The 17,004-nt window shown below is 34.5% G+C and overlaps 1 protein-coding gene across 3 annotated transcripts in view; it reads left to right on the forward strand.

Moving 5' to 3' along the window:
* The window catches only part of PDS5A (PDS5 cohesin associated factor A), a 154,250-nt gene that overhangs the window by 77,745 nt on the left and 59,501 nt on the right, over positions 1-17,004 (forward strand). For all 3 annotated transcript variants that reach the window (XM_041751997.1, XM_041751998.1, XM_041751999.1), the window contains 6 exons: positions 332-477; positions 2,870-3,021; positions 4,570-4,683; positions 7,326-7,407; positions 8,659-8,707; positions 8,949-9,088. In XM_041751997.1, the coding sequence (XP_041607931.1) occupies positions 332-477; positions 2,870-3,021; positions 4,570-4,683; positions 7,326-7,407; positions 8,659-8,707; positions 8,949-9,088 (683 nt within the window). The remainder of the gene's footprint in view (positions 1-331; positions 478-2,869; positions 3,022-4,569; positions 4,684-7,325; positions 7,408-8,658; positions 8,708-8,948; positions 9,089-17,004) is intronic.

The raw sequence follows: 17,004 nt of genomic DNA on the forward strand, positions 1-17,004 counted from the left end.
ATCAGGCTCCCCACGGGGAGCCTGCTTCTCCCTCTGCCTATGTCTCTGCCCCTCTCTCTGTGTCTCTCATGAATAATATCTTTAAAAAAAAAAAAAAAGATGTATGACTCTTCAGTAGCAAATAATGAGGTATAGTTTATTTTGTGATTGATTATGTAGGGTATTGCCACCTCAAAAATGATTTTAATTCATGCCGCTTTTTACAAACATTGTTTCACTATGGATAGAAGCCTAAAACATTAGTCTTTTCTGTCATTCTGAACATGACAACTAACATAACATAGCTAACATAGCTAACATTTAGCTTTAGTTTTTTTTTCTCTTCTTACAGAATATTTGAAAGTTAGATCCCATGATCCCGAAGAGGCTATTCGTCATGATGTCATTGTTACTATAATAACAGCTGCCAAAAGAGACCTTGCCTTAGTAAATGATCAACTACTTGGCTTTGTAAGAGAAAGAACACTGGATAAACGGGTAAGATCTGAGGAATTGTATTCTTTTGTAATTTACTAAATTTAAAGTGCTAAATAAGTAAAATTATTAAATGATTTCTAAAGTTTTATTTTACCTTTTCACTTATATGATGAATTTCAAAAGATTGATCACCTATGTTTTTTTCTTATAGTTAGCATTTTCAAAAGTGATCATGTTGTATATACTTAGCTGGATCTGTCATTCATTGAACTAAAAGAATAGCATACTTTATATGAAAGTGATATTTCTATATTTCCATGCCCAGCTAAGGGCAGAATGTATGTTCATTTACTTTTTTGTGTGATTTCCTTTCTGTGGTTAGTTAAAAACATGAGTTGAAAAGGAAGAGTAGTACTGAGAACAACAAAAGCAGTTGCTAAGGAATAGTGTCAACTGTAAGCAAGAGAACATGCAGGGCAGGCTGATTAAATGTATTAACGTCTTCAACAAAAGTTACTTTTGTAGTGTGCTGTTTTATTTGAGGTATAGGTTGAAAACACACTGTCCTCCTAAAACTAGTGTCGTTTACCAATAGTCTCAGAAGAAAATTGTATTTCTTGGTTATAAAATATAGCAAGAGATAGTTTTTAAGTCTAATAACTTTTGTTAGCAGAGGCAGATAACGTCAAATGAGCAGTGTTTAATATGTTCAGCTGTATCAGTAATTATAACTTTGAACAAGTTTTTCCTCTTGACTTTAATAATTTAAATTATTTAAATTTAAAAGTTTAATTTAAATGAAATGATGCTCTACTAATGGTTAGCTGGTAACCCCCCTGCTTGCCCCCACCTCCATACACACACTTGATTTAAGATTTAACCTTTTGTGTTATTTCCTCCTTTTAGAAACATTTTTCACTCCTGATTCTGCTTATGTTTGTTGATAGTTTCTGAAATAGTTGAATACATGAGTCTTCCTGAGGCTGCATGATGTGGTTAAATAGCTTCTACTGGACATTTTAGGTCCCAGATTTTGGTGTAATAAATTAGATGATCTTAGGTATAGCCTTTCTGAAATTTGTTTCTCCTGTATAAAATATGGGGACAGGACTTAATCTTAGATTGCATTGCTTACATTTTTTGGTTTCATGTGAGAAATGTCAAACAGCATCTGTTACCTGTTATATAGGAACAAAGTTTCATTTGTTTCATTCAAAGTTTCATAGTTTCATTCATCTTGCCTAAGAGGAAATTATACAAAAAATTATAAAGTTATATTAATGTAAATAAACAAAAGATTATATACTCTGATTTGTTATTGAGACAAATATTTTTCTTGGTTATTTTTTAATTCTGTCTCACTGTCATGGTTCTAACTGTAGGTTTTTATGGTCTCCTTTTTTTCCTGCCTTCCTCCTGCCACCTTTCTTTTCTCCTAGTAAACTCTTCCAGTCTTTAGAAGTCCCAGAGAGTCTTCTTCCACTAACTAGTATGTGGCTAGGTAAATCATTTGCCCCTTTAATCTATAAAGTAAGGTCCACTTAAAATGATCACTAAGGAGGCGCCTGGGTGGCTCAGTTGATTAAGCGTCTGCCTTTGGCTCAGGTCATGATCCAGGAGTCACAGGATTCAGCCCTGGGTCTCCACCTCAGCTGGGAGTCTGCTTTTCCCTCTGACCATCCTCTCTCTTTTTTAATTCGTGCTTCTCTCTCAAATAAATAAGTCAACTCTTATGAAAAAAATAATCATTAGGGTAGCCTGAGTGGCTCAGTGGTTTAGTGCTGCCTTCAGCCCAGGGTGTGATCCTGGAGACCCAGGATCGAGTCCCACACGAGGCTCCCTGCATGGAGCCTGCTTGTCCCTCTGCCTGTGTCTCTGCCTCTCTCTCTCTCTCTCTCTGTCTCTCTCTCTGTATCTCTCATGAATGAATAAATAAATAAAATCTTAAAAAAATAATAATCATTACGTGCTTTCCAACTTTGTAATTCTAGGATCTTGATACTAAATTCTATTCTTCTTATTCTAAGTTAATATCAAAAGGAATGTAATTAGGGTAAAACATTCCAGATGATAGGGCTTTTGGTTACAGAGTAAATCTGTACTTTCTTCTTTCTTCTTTACCATTTCATCACTGCTAAAACTTGGGCAAATTTTTTTAGATGGAATCTAATGAAATCATCTCTAAGATTTACTACTGATTGCTTGGCTATGAGGGAAATAAAAAATTGGTGAGTTAGTATTTAGGCAATTTTTAAAATAGTCTGATTTATAAATAGGAATGTATTCAAAGTTGTTGATAAAGCAATATGTTGCTTCTTAGGAAAATAAATATTATGCCAGTTTATGTATGTATAAGTCTGATTATACAGCCTACTGAAGAAATGCCAATTTCTGCAGATTATTATACTGAAGTTTGGTATCTCACTTATCCAATGAACTTTATACTTTTTAGTGGCGAGTAAGAAAAGAAGCTATGATGGGTCTGGCTCAGCTTTATAAGAAATACTGTCTTCATGGTGAAGCAGGAAAGGAAGCTGCAGAGAAAGTCAGCTGGATAAAGGACAAACTTTTGCATATTTATTATCAAAATAGCATCGATGACAAGTGAGTCTGACATTGGTAGAATGGTCGAATATAAAAGTGCTTTTAATTTTTTAAACAATTTACTTTTTAATTTTTAAATTATTTCTAGATTAAGAAATTATTTTCTATGTATTTATACATACTATGTTTAAATAAGACTCTGGCAGAAATTGTTAAGTAGCATAATTAGTGAAATATCTATGGGCTTTGGAGGCAGACCAGAGACCAGATATTCATTCTGCCCCTTATTAGACATGTGCTTCTGCACAGCTGACTTCTTGTGCATCTTAGTTTTATCTAAAATGTAATAATAAAGCTTCCCTTACAAGGTGGTTACGTGTATTAAATTTAAAAATGAACCTAAATGTTCCTAGCCCAATGCCTGGCAATATGGGACTATTCAGTAACTGTTAGTTATTATTTTTACTTTTTTGCAACACTGTAGGTATCAATAGAAGCAGTGATGTTTTTTTATTGAGGTATAGTCTACATATAACACATTAGTTTCAGGTATGGAACATAATGATGCTGAAGGTATAGTCGACATATAACATTACATTGGTTTTAGGTATGCAACGTAATGATTCTGTATTTGTATATACTTGGAAAAGATCACCGGGGTATGTCAACTTAACATCCATCCCCATACTTGGTTACAAATTTTTTTTTCTTCTGATAAGGACTTATGTTGTTTTCAACTTTTTAATGTTACTTATAATTCTGTATTGGGTTGTAATGATTTTAGTTTTTGCAAAATACTTTGCAATGTTTTATAGAATTTGATTACTTTAGTATCACTGGCTGTGTATTTCATTGATTAATGAGGATTTCTTATATTGTCTCATTCTAGTGATATTGAATAATAAATATTAGCTTAGCAAGAAGGTTATTCCAGTATCAATAAGGGATTTAGACTGTGGAGAGGAGATCAGATGTACACAGGAAAAGCTAAATTTTCAGGAAGTAATATGAAGGGAGATCCCCTTGATTTTTTTTTTTTTAAATGACAACATGAGAAAAGAATTGGACTGTAATTGGAAGAAATTAGTGTTTTGTTTGTTTTTGTGTGTTGTTGGGGTTTTGTTTTGTTTTTGAGAATTAGCTGTTCTTGATCATAGCTTTATATGTAGTGTTAAGTAATTTCCTGTATCTCAGGACTGGTGAAGAAGAGCTGGAACAGCCTAGCAACCCTGTGTTTAGTAATAACATATAACCCTTGTAGAACAAATGTCCCATACTGACAAATTAAAAAGTAAAGCCACAAATAGCAACCATTGCTCCAGCTTTAAAAATAACTGTATTCCAGGGTTCCTGCCTGTCTTAGTCAGTAGAGCATGCAACTCTTAATTTCGTGAGTTCAAGCCCCATGTTGAGAATAGAGTTTTCTCAAGAAAACAACCACCACCAAATAAAAACCATACTTGAAGGCAAGGGTCTGGTCACCTATTAATCTTTTCCTTTGTATTTGTACACATAAGGCTGGTATCTTTGCAGGAGATGGTTAAAATATAAAAGGGCTGTTCCTTCTGAAAAACAATAATTATGTTACTGGAATTTTTTGTTTCATAGACTGTTGGTAGAGAAAATCTTTGCTCAGTATCTTGTCCCCCACAACCTGGAAACAGAAGAGAGAATGAAATGCTTGTATTATTTATACGCTAGTTTGGATCCAAATGCTGTCAAGTAAGTTACTTTTTATTTATTTTATTTCATTATTATTTTTTTAAGTAAGTTACTTTTTAAATGATTGGAGTTAACAATTTTGTAAAAACGACTTCACCTTATCTAATTATTGATAGGGTTGTTGCTTCTTCTGGTTGAATCAAGAACCTCAGGGGTATCTCCGTTAAGTATCCAACTCTTGGTTTTGGCTCACATCATGATACTCAGGGTCATGAGATCCAGCCCTGGGTAGGACTCCATGATGGGTGTAGAGCTTGCTTACAATTCTTTGTCTCCCTTTGCGCCCTACCCTCGCACACTTGCGCACACTCTTTTAAGACAAAAAAGAGAGCTTCAGATAAATATTTATAGAGAAACATTTTATAAGTTCAGATAAATTAAAAGCAAAAAATATTCCCAAATGTGTAGACATATTTAGAAACTGGGTTGGTAATATAGTTTCAGGGATTCAAAGAAATCCCCATATCAAAATTACTCCCCTACCTGTTGAAGGGGATCTAAATTACACTATTGTAGCTTTACAGTACTAATTCTAAGAACTTAATACTGCTTCTTTTTTAGGAAAGCATATCAAAATCACCTCTATGTAGAATGACCACATGATTGGTTGTTTGAACTGGGATATTTTTTAAACTGAAAGGCACTATTAATATTTTTGATCAGGCAATTGGCATAAACTTCAGCTGTCCAAGGCTTGCTAGGATGTGTGGTCCTCCACAGTAATAAAGCTTTTTAAAAAGTAAAAATGTCCTGTTGAGAATTCTGATTCTTCTGAAAAGAACCTCAGCTTGTGTGTATGTGTGTATTATTATACTTACAATATTTGTATATTATATCTTATGTATTTGTCTTTTAACTTCCATATAATTTCAAACTTAGAGAAAAGTTGTGGGAATAGTTCAAAACATTATGATATCCCTTTTATCCTGATTCATCATATGCGCTATCATTTGCGATTTGCATATACTTTTTCTTTATCTCTACATAAATATTTTCTTCTGAGCCATTTGGGGGTAATTTGCAGACATTAGATTCCTTTAGCTCTAAATATTTCAGTGTATATTCCCTAAGAACAAGGATATTTTCTTATGTAACTCTTATCAAAATCCAGAGGTTTAACATTGATATAACTGTCTAACCTAATGTGTATTTAAGTTTCCTCAGTTGTTCCAATAGTGTGCTTTATGGGGTTTTTCCCCCCCTTTTTAGGATTGCAGATTGCATATTTGGTTGTCAGGTCACTAGTTTCTTAATTTGGAGCTATTCCTTGGTCTTTCTTTGTCTTTGATAACTTTGATGATCGGGGAAGAGTATGCATGGTCCAGTCTAGTTTTGTAGAATAGTCCCTCAATTTGGTTTCATCCAAGGTTTCCTCATTATTCGACTGAGATTATGCATTTTCAGCAGAAATTCTACAGAGGTCATGTTATAACATTAGTGTATTACATTAGGAGCCATTAGCCTTTTTTTTTTTTTTTTTTTTTAATTTACAAATGATTCCTAATGCTCACCCTGGGTAGTAAATCCCTGGCCTAAAGTTTTGGTCTCTTTATAGTTCAAAATATTGGCAAATAATACTCTAATATAGACTAATGTCTCAGAGATCCTTCTGGGCACCTGGAATTATGGACTGGGTTTGTGAAAGAAGAAAATCTGCTTTCATGGAGAGAAAGGAAGCTAGAAGAATAAGGACACTCAAGTTAAATTTGATGTCTTGAATCTACATCATTTCTAAGAAGTTCATTTCTGCAGCTCTTTATGCATAAGTATCTCTTAGCCTGCCATGAAAATGCCTTTATGATCTGATCCTTTTCTATAGTATATTCCAGCTTCCTGGTGCTACTTCATTCATACTTTGTGCTTCAAATCTATAAAAAATTTTTTAAAGTTTTCTATCCTGGGCAGCCCTGGTGGCTCATTGATATAGCGCCGCCTTCGGCCCAGGGTGTAATCCTGAAGACCTGAGATCGGGTCCCGCGTCGGGCTTCCTGCATGGAGCCTGCTTCTCCCACTGTGTCTCTGGCTCTCTCTGTGTGTGTCTCTCATGAATAAATAAATCTTTAAAAAATAATAAATAAATAAAGTTTTCTATCCCAACCATTTTGATGACATTTTGTCTTTTTTGGTACTATAACATTCTGATTCTGCTTAGAATGTCTTTTAGTCCCTGGGCACCTGGGTGCCTTAGTCGGTTATGCCTCTGCCTTTGGCTCTGGATCCTGAGTTGGAGCTCCAGGTCTGGCTCCCTGCTCAGAGGGGAGTCTGCTTTTCCCTCTCCTTTTGTCACTACCCCCAGCTTGTGCTCACTTGCTCCCACTCTCTTTCAAATACATAAATAAAATCTTTAAAAAACAAAAAAAAAGGTCTTTTCAGTCCCTTCATTTACCTAGAAAGATCCTCTTCATCTTTCTAAACTTCTCAAGTATTTTTTCTCATAAGAATCCTTTTATTTACCATTTTAAACTAACCTGCCTTACTTAATCCTATAAATAAAAATTTATTGGTACTGGTGTTTAAAATTTTAGGTAGATGTAGAAGCATGGTATAGATATATACCATGCAACAAGAAAAGTAGTAAAGTTGAATAATTACCAGAATTGTTATATTACATATTTTTTTCATATTTGTAACTTTATTAACAGAGCTCTCAATGAAATGTGGAAATGTCAGAACATGCTTCGAAGTCATGTACGAGAACTCTTGGATTTGCACAAGCAACCTACAGTAGGTTCAAGATTTGTTTAAATTAATAGTTTGTTATGTCATTATTCAGTTTTTCTGTACCTACTATGAAGCAGGTAAAAACTATTCTGTTTTCCAAATGTCAGTAATGCATAAATTCTGTAGTTTTCCAAGTTAAATTTTCACTGTAGAGAATATAACAAAATCTTACTTTGTAGCATGAACAAAGAAATGATAATTTCTAGTTTATCATTTTAGATACTAAGAATTTATACATTGTTCATTAATTTTCAAATAATTATAATTAAACCTCAAGATAAAATGTTATGAGAAATCGTGATTTTTTTTTTTTACTCCATGATTTTGGGTCCCTCAGTGTAGAGTCAGTATCACATCAGGTACCAATCTTATAAATATGGCAAAGTCAAATTAACAAAAAAAGTCTTCTGGAAGATGAGGGAAAGAAACTTGTATAATTTCTTAGTATACTTTCTAATATACTTCTAAATGTGTTTGCTAGAAGAGATGTTCTTAACTAGGGAATCTTAGAGATTCTTCAAGGGTCTATTGATGCTAAAGCAAGGGTTGGCAAACTTTTTTTGTAAATGATCAGATTGTAAAAATCTAGGCTTTCCTAGCCATAAAGTCTCTGGTGAAATGCTCAACTCTGCCTTTGTAAAATTACAAAAGCAGTCATAGACCATCTGTAAATGAATGAATGTGACTGTGTTTCAGCAAACCTTTAACAAAAACAGATGGTCCATAGGACCATAGTTTACCAATTTCTAATTCAAATTACTAAAATTCCATACAAATTTAGTAATAAAGTAATACTTTATTGTGTTGGACTATATGGAATTACTTTTTGGAAGCGAGGTGATATTCTCAAGTAATAGGCCACAAAATAGTTAATAGGAACTATTCAGGAAGAAATTTTTCTCTACTCTTCACATTTTTAATTTTCTTTGATGTATGGTTTCACAATAATTTTGATATGATAATTGTTTTGATTATCTTCAGTTCAGTCTTCTGGCAAAATGTTTTTCCTATGGAAGTTATGTACTCTTTTTTAGTTTTTAAAGAACTTCCTTCTGACCTCACCTTTCCTTCTGCTTGTTGTAACTAGCTACTCCATAATTCTTTGTTATCAATTTAGGGTGTAGATTTTCTTGTGGCTGGTTTGTGATGTTTTTTTGTTTTTTGTTTTGTTTTGCTTTAAATTTGTAATTTTGGATTTTCTTACAGAAATTTGGTAGCACATTTGACTTCTTTTGTTTTTGTTTTAAATTTCAGTCAGAGGCTAACTGTTCTGCCATGTTTGGAAAACTGATGACCATAGCAAGTGAGTTTGTTTATTCACTCTCTTTGTGTGTGTGTGCATGTGTGTGTAAACATCAAAACAAATAATTTACACACTGGAACTATCAATTTAATACCAAGTAAGAGAAAATAATCCTCTTAATTTTATTTCTGAGAACCAATTAAGCTGATGTCTTTTGATAGCTCCATATTATTTTTTAGAAAGCTTACTTTTAGTTTAGTAGTTTTTCTTTTATAATACTGATTCTCTTTCAATTTTATAGAGAATTTGCCTGACCCTGGGAAAGCACAAGATTTTGTGAAGAAATTTAACCAGGTCCTTGGTGATGATGAGAAATTGCGGTCTCAGCTGGAGTTACTAATCAGCCCAACCTGTTCATGCAAACAGGCAGATGTCTGTGTGGTTAGTAAATGATACTTCTACATGTGTTCTTTTAGCTTTGCTTGTTGAAATTTATATTTTACTAAAGTCTGCTTTGCATAAATTATTTGTGTTATTTAACAATTTAGCGAACCCTAAATTACCCAGGAGTATATCTGTGGTCAGCTTAGTTCTCTTACCACTGTTTAGCCACATTCCAGGAAAACCCCTAGAGAACTAAGCCAGGGAGGTTGCTGCTAGGAATTGAGAAAGACAGTACGTTTGTATTTAGTAGACAGTTGTTAAGTAAATAGAATTTTCTAAATCCTCATGTATGTATGCATTTTCTTCACTCATGTGTTAACATGGAAGTAAACCTTATCAAAAATTTAGTAATGGTTATATCACCATATATGCATTTATAGATGATGAGATAATCCCTTTTTAGGCTTTTGTCTACATTCTATTCCTGGATTCTTTATTTTATAGAAAACCAATATTCGTTGAAAATACCAGGAAGGAAAACTTGATCCATTCATTTATTCAGCATTTTATGAGAGTTTTGTGTTTGAATTTCAGCTATACCATTTACTACCAGTGTGACCTTTAGTAAGTTCTTCAATATTTTGCAGCCTCATTTTTCTTATGTTTAAATGTTAAAGACCTCATAGGGTTGTTAGAAGATTTTGCATGTGTATGTGTGTATATATATCCTAATACCTGGCCCTGTGATGCCCTTTAGGACTTAAATAAATTGTATTTCTGTGGTATTACACGTATGTCATAACTGCTATGTTTGGGACCAGGCTTACATAAGAGATGAATGAATGAAAAGAAAGAATAAGAGAAAAGAAAATTATTTCAGATATTTATGTATAGTTTTGTTGTAGAAAGAAATAGAGTGTCATAATTATTTATGTGATAAAGGGATAAGGGCTATAATAGATGTATATACAACGTGGTCTGAGAGCATGGAATAGGTATTTTTTATTCATTCTAGGGATATTAGTTACCTAAGCAGATCTAAAAAGACCCGGAATTAGGAAGAGCTAAGGAGAAGCTAATTTAGGGAAGAGAACAGTGGACTCCTCTTGGTCCTAGGGATAAGGATATGCCACGTGCCCAGACTTCCTCAGCCTTTGTACTTTTGAGTTGAGTAGTTTGCTGCAAATGTTTAAAGATTTCATTAATTTCTTTGGCATTTAGAATTATAGTTTCAGAATACTATGTCCTGCAGGGTATCTGCTAATATAATTGGATCCTAGAATGAAATATCTTTGGGCAGCCCAGGTGACTCAGCGGTTTAGCGCCACCTTCGGCCCAGGGCCTGATCCTGGAGAGGATCCTGCATGGAGCCTGCTTCTCCCTCTGCCTGTGTCTCTGCCTCTCTCCCTCTCTCTCTCTCTTTCATTAATAAATAAATAAATTCTTAAAAATATATATAAAAAAAAGAAATATCTTTAAAGGACCTTAGAAATACTTGGTTTAGAGGCTCCTGGGTGGCTCAGTTGTTTAAACACCCTACTCTTGATTTCAGCTCAGGTCACAATCTCAGAGTTATGAGATGGAGCCCTGCATCAGGTTCCATGCTCAACTAGGGTCTGCTGGAGATTCTTTCTCCTCCCTTTGCCCCTCTTCTGGCTTGCACATGTGGGCTCACTTGCTCTCGCTCCCTCAGATAAATAAAATCTTTAAAAAGAAAGAGAGTTGGTTTAACTACTTCATTTTACAAATAAAGAGTTGGTTTAACCACTTCATTTTACAAATAAAGACATTGAATTTTAAGGTTTCTTGTCCAGTATTTTATAGCTGGTGATTGTGGCTGAGCTGCAGGTAGAGTCTAGATCTCATAGGTCCTAAATAGTGTTCTTTCTATACATTCCATTGTTTGCCGGAAGAGCCAGTACAAACTTACTACTGCTCAACAAATGACCTTGAGAAAGAATAATCAAGTGGTGTTTTTGGTCTAAGAAAACAGAAATTGAGCTTGACTTTGAAAAAATGGCAGTAACATGAATTCCTACTATTTGTCAGACCATAAATATCTAAGTTTCCAAATCCAAAAAGTATATGCAAAACAGATGTTTGTAACCAAAATATCTCAGGATGAATACCACAGCCATGCAGTATAGCCAATCAGCACTCCTGATTTTAGCAACCAGGAAAGTAGAGATGAGCACAGCAGTTGCCCTGGAAAGAGCATGGTAATGGTGCTTTTTGGAAGGGAAATTATTCTGAGGATATTTTAAGTAATGGTCCATGGAATAGCTAATAGAACTCTATTCTGGAAGAAAAGATTTCTGCTATTCATATTCTTTATTTTCTTTGGTGAATTTTTCACAGTAATATATTTTCTGGCTTTTACATTAGCTTTGTGTATTCTGAGCATATTATTTAACTTATCTACATATTCTTTCATCTAAAAATAGGATTTATAATACCCTTTAAACACTCAGGAAAATGACTACTGTTCATAAAGTTTTTGCTATTTTTCAGAATATCTATATCATTTAGTCTTTCTCCCTAAGGGCTACTGGTACTAGTTATATATACCTTCTAGTATCACATTCCTTTTTTCCTGATAGTTTCATTCTAGAATAGAAGAAAAGAATAAAGAAATACACAAATATAAAATTTAGTTTCTGTCATTTTATGTAGCTTTCATTCTGAGAGCTACATAGAGCTGTGTCCCTGCTTATATGTATATACTACCACTTCCTTTTTTTCTAAATGACAATCACTTCTTACTCAGTAACATTACTCAGTAACAGTAGCATTACTCAGTAACAGAATTTGTGGGAATGGAGATCTAATACTTTGAGCAAGGAATAACAATAAACACATACTGTGGATTAATACATATATAGATGATGCTATAGTGAGTGAGAAAGCATGAGCAATGGCATTAGGATATATGCTGTATAGGTTTGCTTTCCCTTTGGACTTTAGGTTTTGAGTTTCTGTACCTTGGTTCTAGAGAAGGATCACATATTTGGCATAGCATGAGCTCTGGTTGCTATTTTATGCTCTAGCACCCTCCCTATGACTTGAATGTCAAGATTTTCCAGGAAGCTTACTCATTGAGCATTTGAGACAGTCTTAGGTTTGAATTTCAGTATGCTATTTACTACCATTTTGACTGTTAGTAACTTACTCAATATTTCTGAGCTTCCTTTTCTTCATCTTTAAGTTTTATCTACCTCATGATTGTTAGAATAAGATAAAATGAAATTTTAAATATGACCTAATACAAGACCCCTTGCACTGCCCTATAAGATGTAAATGAAAAGTAATTCTTACGGTATTACGTATTTATGACAAACACAAGGAATTCTTAAAATAAGTGGAGAGGGATCCTGAATCTCTCTTTTTAACAAAGTGATTCAGATATGAGTCGTTCATGGACTGCACCTTAATTAACCTCCCCTACAGAGTTATCCAAATATACATTATATCTTCTGAAGGCTAAATTTTGGGTTGTCCCTTGATCAAGCTTACATCATTATAATTCACTGCATAATTTAGTAAATTGTATTATATGTGGTCTCTCACTGAGGTTGCAATTAGGTGACAGAGGCAGACAAGTATTTCGGTCAAGAACATGGTATCGTAAGTATTCTGATAGAATCATATGCTTTGGTAACACACACAAAAAAGCAGCCATCCCAGGCAGGAGTGGAAATGGGAATACCTTATTTTAGAATAAGTGATTCCTGAATTGAATCTTAAAGGACGAATAGGGATTAGACCACTACATCAAGAATGACTGCTGTATTTCTAACTTGAGTGATTGGATAGCCAAGAGAAGGGTAGGAAAACAATGGTGTGTGGCCTCTCAGCAGTTGTGTTTAGAAGTCTGAAATTCAAGGCTGGTTGGTATATATTAGCATAGGTATAGTTCCTGGAGGAGGTAAAAGAAGAAAAGAAGAAAGGGGAGAGAAAGATGCTATTCAGTAACAATCATCAAATGCTTCCTATTTTAATTTAACTTTTCTATAGTTCAGTGAGAATGATAGAAGGTGTAACCTGATTAACATAAGAAATATATATTGGGTCTTTGTCCCCCATTTCTGGCACAGAACTAAAACCCTTTAAATTTCCCTAAGTGCTAAGAGCTGCAAAGATGTTTTTGTTTTGTTTTTGTTATGTTAATGAGGTGCCTTTTGGACCTCCCCTAAGGGTAGGACTGGTTCTTTGTGGAGCCAATCACATGATTAGAGGATTGGAACTATCCTCTGACCTCTGGAAAGGAGAGAGGGACTGGAAATTGAGTTCAGTCACCAGTGACCAGTGATTTGATCTGTCAAACTTCTGTAAGGAAGCCTCCATTAAAAACTGAAAAAAGACAAGGTTCAGAGAGACTTACAGGTTGATGGACATGTGAAGATTTAGGGAGAGTGGCAAGCTCACAGAACAGGAGCTCCCTGTCCTTTCCACATATCTTGTCCTGTGTATCTCTTCCATCCAGCTATTCCTTAGTTATATATCCTTTCATAATAAACCAGTAATCTGCTAAGTAAAATATTGCTCTGAGTTCTGTGAGTTGCTCTAGCAAGTTCATCAGACCCAAGAAAGGAGGGGGTAGCCAGTTGGTCAGAAGAATAGGTAACAACCTGGGCTTACAACTGAGGTCTGGTGGGGAGAGGGGAGGCAGTCGCTTAAGACTGAACCCTTAACCAGTGGGAACCGATGCTGTCTCAGGATAGACAGTGTCAGAATTGAGTTGAATTGTAGGACATCCTGCTGGGGTCCAGAGAATTGTTTGTTGGTGGGGGGATCCTCGCCACATACACACACTGAATTATATCCTGGAACCAAAAACAATAGGCCACTATAACATGAAAGTTAAACCTTTAGAAACTGCTTCTTGTGAGAAATTGCTTTGTCTAGTTTACTGATTCTAACTGCAAAAAATATTGTTAATGTTAGATCCCTTTAGGAGCCATTTTGATTAGGACAACAAATGTGTATAGAGAGAATGCTGTTTTTTTAACAAACTTTTTTTTATTGTCAAAATGAGAAAGGAAAAAAATGTATGAAGAACAAAGAGGAAGGAGGGGCACCTGAGTGGCTCAGTCAGTTGAGCATCTGCCTTCAATTCAGGTCATAATCTCAGGGTCCTAAAAAAAAAAAAAAAAAAAAAAAATCTCAGGGTCCTGGGATTGGAGCCGTGAGTCATGCTCCCTGCTCAGTGCGGAGTCTGTTTCTCCCTCTCCATCTGCCCTTATTCCTCCTCCCCCACTCATACTCTCTGTCTCTGAAATGAATAAATAATTTTTAAAAAAGGAACAAAGAGAACGTCTAAATGCAGAATTTTTAAACTTTATTTTTATAATAACAAGATTAATATGTATATATAGTCTTGTTGAAAATAGGGATTGGGGCACCTGGGTGGCTCAGTCCATTAAGCGTCTGACTTTGGTTCTGGTCATGATCTCAAGGGTCCTGGAATTGAACCCTACCCCTGGCTCCTTTGTCGCGTAAGGAGTCTGCTTAGCCTTTTGCCCCTCACCCACTGCTGTGCATGTGTGCACATGCGTTCTCTCTCAAATAAAAAATCCTAAAGAAAACAGGGACTATTTCTTTATGTTTTTTATATTCCCTAAGGGTGCTTAATATACTAAACAATTTATGTAATTTGTAAATATCAGTAGTAGTATCAAGCTGCATAGTTGATGAGAAATTTGGAAACATTGTCGGAGATGCAGAAAGAATTCTTTTTTTTTTAATTCTTTCTGCCGTCATAAATGATTACTTCTGTTTGAAGTTTTGTCAACTACTCTTCAGTTATAAAATTTCATGTTGGTCTTAGATGTTTCTCTTTGTGCCTTGGGTGTATGTGTGGGTATTTTTTTTCTTATGGAAAGAACAAGGAAACTATTTGTTGGTTCAAACTAATTAGTTGGCTTTTGTTGCCACTAATTTGGCTTGCTGATTACCCACAGTATCACTTAAGATTATCACATATAATTGTTATGAGACAGTACCTAAATATTACATACATAAAATATTTTTATGAGGAATTACTTAAATGTAAGGTTATATTGGAATACAAAAACATCAAGTCTTTTTTTTTTTAAATATCAGGTCTTAAAAGTTGATTATGTTGAGCACTTGGGTAGTTCAGTCAGGTAAGCATCAGCTCAGGTCTTAATAATCTCAGGGTCGTGAATTCAGGCCTCACAATGCACTGAGCATGGAGCCTACTTAAAAGTAAAATAAAATAGAAGTTAATTGTGTCTAGTGTTATTGTTTATACATAGGTATATTTTATATAGTGTTTTTACTGGATTTAGATAATCGTGAATTATTCTTTTTTCCTTTAATATTCCCTTTATTTTTTCTACCATTAACTGTCTCTCCTAGTTTTTCCTTTTTTAGTAATGTATTCCAAAGAACTGACTGTATACTTTGTCTAGCAATTTTCCAGTAGATTTCGTATTAAATGATCACTGACTTCATCTTAGGTTAAATTTTATACTACGGATAAAAAAAAAAAAATCCTCTTTGGGAGAGACCTGCAGAAAATAAGTTTGATTTCAAAAGATAGTAACATACTTAAATTCAGATTTAAAATGTTTACCTATGAGTTAAAGCAAAGTATGTAATAAGGACTGAGCACGACTAAAATATTTTTATTTTCTAAAATTTTGCTAATTACAGCTTGCAAAATATATCTGGCATCTTGTAATGATTAATGTTTTCCTGAGACACTGCTTAAATATGGATGGTATCTAATATTGTCTTTATAATTAATTTGTGTCAAGATGTCACTGAAACTACAGTAGAAATTTTTTTCTCCCTTGTCACTCTGAATGTATATCACTAATTTTTCTTCTTTTTTTATGAAAAAAATATATAAAGTGACTATTAATTGCTTTATAGTTTGGAAAGCGTTTTTAATATGTATTATCTTCTCAGCCAAAATTTACATTTACTCATCAGAGATATTCAATTAAAAGGCTCATTATTAAACTTCTTTTCCCAATAACCCAGCATTTTGTAAATTTAACCTTGTCTTTGGTAAAATCAGGCTCTTAGTCATTAAATACTAATATATTCTTTAGAAATTCCATCAATAATGTGTTTTCTTTGTAGGAGCTATTTGATATGTCATCATCTTTGAAATCAAATATGCTCTTCCTAAAAACACTTTATAAATACACAATGAATGAATCTTCCCCTCTTTAAGAAAAAATTATTAACTGAAATAAAATACAATATTATGAAATAAACTAATTATTATGAAATAAACTAATATGACATACCCATGAAAGTATAAATTGTTAACTTTTTGAAAGTAGAGCAGTTGAAAAAGATTATTTACTAAGCAATAACTTCATGGAAGAAATACGAGACAGGAGGCATAAATCATACCATGTTGGGGGATCCCTGGGTGGCTCAGCGGTTTAGTGCCTGCCTTTGGCCCAGGGTGCGATCCTGGAGTCCTGGGATCGAGTCCCACATCGGGCTCCCGGCATGGAGCCTGCCTCTCCCTCTGCCTGTGTCTCTGCCTCTCTCTGTCTATCATAAGTAAATAAAATCTTTAAAAAAAAAAACAACAAAACAAAACCATACCATGTCATCCCATTTCTGTTCCTCATAGTCCATATTTTGCAGTGAGTATCCCATGAGTATATAATTTTAGTCAGGGGGATCCCTGGGTGGCGCAGTGGTTTGGCACCTGCCTTTGGCCCGGGGCGCGATCCTGGAGACCCGGGATCGAATCCCACGTCGGGCTCCCGGTGCATGGAGCCTGCTTCTCCCTCTGCCTGTGTCTCTGCCTCTCTCTCTCTCTCTCTCACTGTGTGCCTACCATAAATTAAAAAATAATAATAATAATAATAATTTTAGTCAGGGTTTAGAGCAGAGATTTGGTCAGGTCTAAAGCAGATTCTTTTGGTTTTGAATCGTTAAGTGCTTTTGATACATATAATCATTTTTATTTTGAGAAATAT

The sequence above is a fragment of the Vulpes lagopus genome, chromosome 4 (genome assembly GCF_018345385.1).
Source record: "Vulpes lagopus strain Blue_001 chromosome 4, ASM1834538v1, whole genome shotgun sequence".
Lineage (NCBI taxonomy): Eukaryota > Metazoa > Chordata > Mammalia > Carnivora > Canidae > Vulpes > Vulpes lagopus.